The sequence below is a fragment of the Camellia sinensis genome, chromosome 11 (assembly GCF_055761805.1).
Source record: "Camellia sinensis isolate YWXY chromosome 11, ASM5576180v1, whole genome shotgun sequence".
NCBI lineage: Eukaryota > Viridiplantae > Streptophyta > Magnoliopsida > Ericales > Theaceae > Camellia > Camellia sinensis.
Genome location: NC_138971.1, coordinates 14865485 through 14867416, shown reverse-complemented (window position 1 = coordinate 14867416; position 1932 = coordinate 14865485). Strand labels below are relative to the sequence as shown.

Sequence of the window (1932 nt, the reverse complement as noted above, 5' to 3'; positions counted from 1 at the left end):
TGATGATACATAGTAACGTAAGAATGAATGTAATGGGGAGAAATATTATGGTTGATATGTAAGGGGGCAACTACTATGAATGAAAATTTTGGAATTTTGTGTTAAGAATTTTGTCTCAATAATACAACATCACCATTCAACACATAACAGGGCATTACCATTCATAAAACCAAGTTTGACAATTTTTCATTCAAATTTTCAGAACACACAATCGTCTGTGATATTTGAACCCAACCATTCCAAACAAAAAGTATAACATGTACAAAAAGCCCTGACTGTTGTTGAAATCACTGACATTGTTTTCTATTTGGTTAAAAACAAAAACAAAAAACGTAAAAAATGAACACAAACATTGTTTGCTATTTGATTAATATAAAAACACAAAAAGTCTTGGCTATGGATTCTCAATTGACTTCTTCCTTGTTCAACCACTATTGTTTTAATAGCGCTAGCATTGTAGAGTAGTCTGTCTCTTCATATAATTTGACCCTACTGTAGTGTGGTGTTTGAACTCATTGGAAATGTTGTCACTTGCTTGCTTGCTTGCATTCAATGGAGTTAATTGACTTTCTTCTACCATTCTCCTTTTAACTTGCAACAATGGCCAATTATCCATAATTAAACCCCTTTTATTTTGGACAAATATAAGACAATTATTATTTTTTTTAAAAATAACTTACAGGCAGTTTCTTTTCTCTTATTTATGTCCTGACTTCAATTCCTACTGTGATAACCTAATTTTGAGGTTGGCTCTCGTTAGCCTGACTCTGAGGTTGGTTCCCTTGAGGTTGGCTATGAGGCTAGCTCCCTCCAAGTTGTCTTCCTTCAGGTTGGCTCTACAAAATTCAAAACATGTGTTATATGAAGATTAAAAGTTTACAAATTTCACAAACATGAATGACTTTAATGGAACTCACAGTTTTTTGCATGTAGTTGAATTGCCCTTTCACCTTGCAAGTCCTCTTGTTGTGTCCCACATTTTCATAATTCTTACATGTCATCTGAGTGCCCTTCATTCCTTGCTTAGTTCCTTCATTGGTGTATTAGTTTCCTTTCTTTTATTTTGTTTAGGCCTCCCAGGTCTTTTATTTACATCAAGTGGCAGCACTTTAGCATATTCAGTTGTTGGCCACATATCTCTATCATTAATAGGACTCAACATGTTGTCATAAATCTTCAAATAAGTTTCCACCTTATAGTATTGATGCACAAATTTTTCTGATTCTTCACATAAGTACTTTGTAGTAGAAACAATATGGGCACAAAGAATGCCTAATAGATCCCATTTCTTGCATCCACAAGTCAAATTTTTCGAGTCCACCTTGTATTGCTCACTATATGTCCCTACAACTTCAAATTGCTCATTTCCATTCCATCTAGGAATCAATCCAGCTATATCCATCTTAATTTTCTCGAACCTCTTCTGAATCTTAGGACATATAGGACCATTGTACCTTTGCATTGCATCTCTTCTTTCTTGAACTGTTTCCATCAACAACAACCTAATGTTTTCCAATGTTGTCACCTTAGGTTTCTCCCTAGCAGATAAGATGCTTGAATTAAAACATTCACATAAATTATTTAATAAAATGTCACACTTTGGAAAGGTGTTGAAGTGGCTCTTACTCTAGTTAATTGTTGGTCTTTCTGCCAACCAATTGTATGCCTTACAATCAACTCCTTCAATCTCGTCCATCTCTCTAGTAAATGTAGGAACAATACTTGCCCTAGCAGCAAATCTTTCAACACCAAACCCTTGTGTTCACCCTTAAAATTATTGTAAAAATGTCTTACACAAAACCTGTGTAAAGCATTTGGAAACAACTCACCCACTGTATTAATTAGACCTATTTGCTTGTCACTCATAAATGTATAACAATGAGAATTAATAATTAGAACTTGTCCTAACAAATCCAGAAACCACAACCATAT

General features: G+C 34.2%; 1 protein-coding gene across 1 annotated transcript; it reads right to left on the bottom strand.

The window, feature by feature from the left end:
* Nucleotides 1-1012: 1012 nt before the first annotated feature.
* LOC145802170 (uncharacterized) lies at nt 1013-1696 on the bottom strand. The gene is made up of 2 exons (XM_082894838.1): nt 1656-1696; nt 1013-1553 (listed from the first exon to the last, which is right to left on the bottom strand). Exons 1-2 carry the CDS (start codon nt 1694-1696, stop codon nt 1013-1015), a joined length of 582 nt encoding a protein of 193 aa, XP_082750964.1.
* Between the last annotated feature and the right edge of the window lie 236 nt (nt 1697-1932).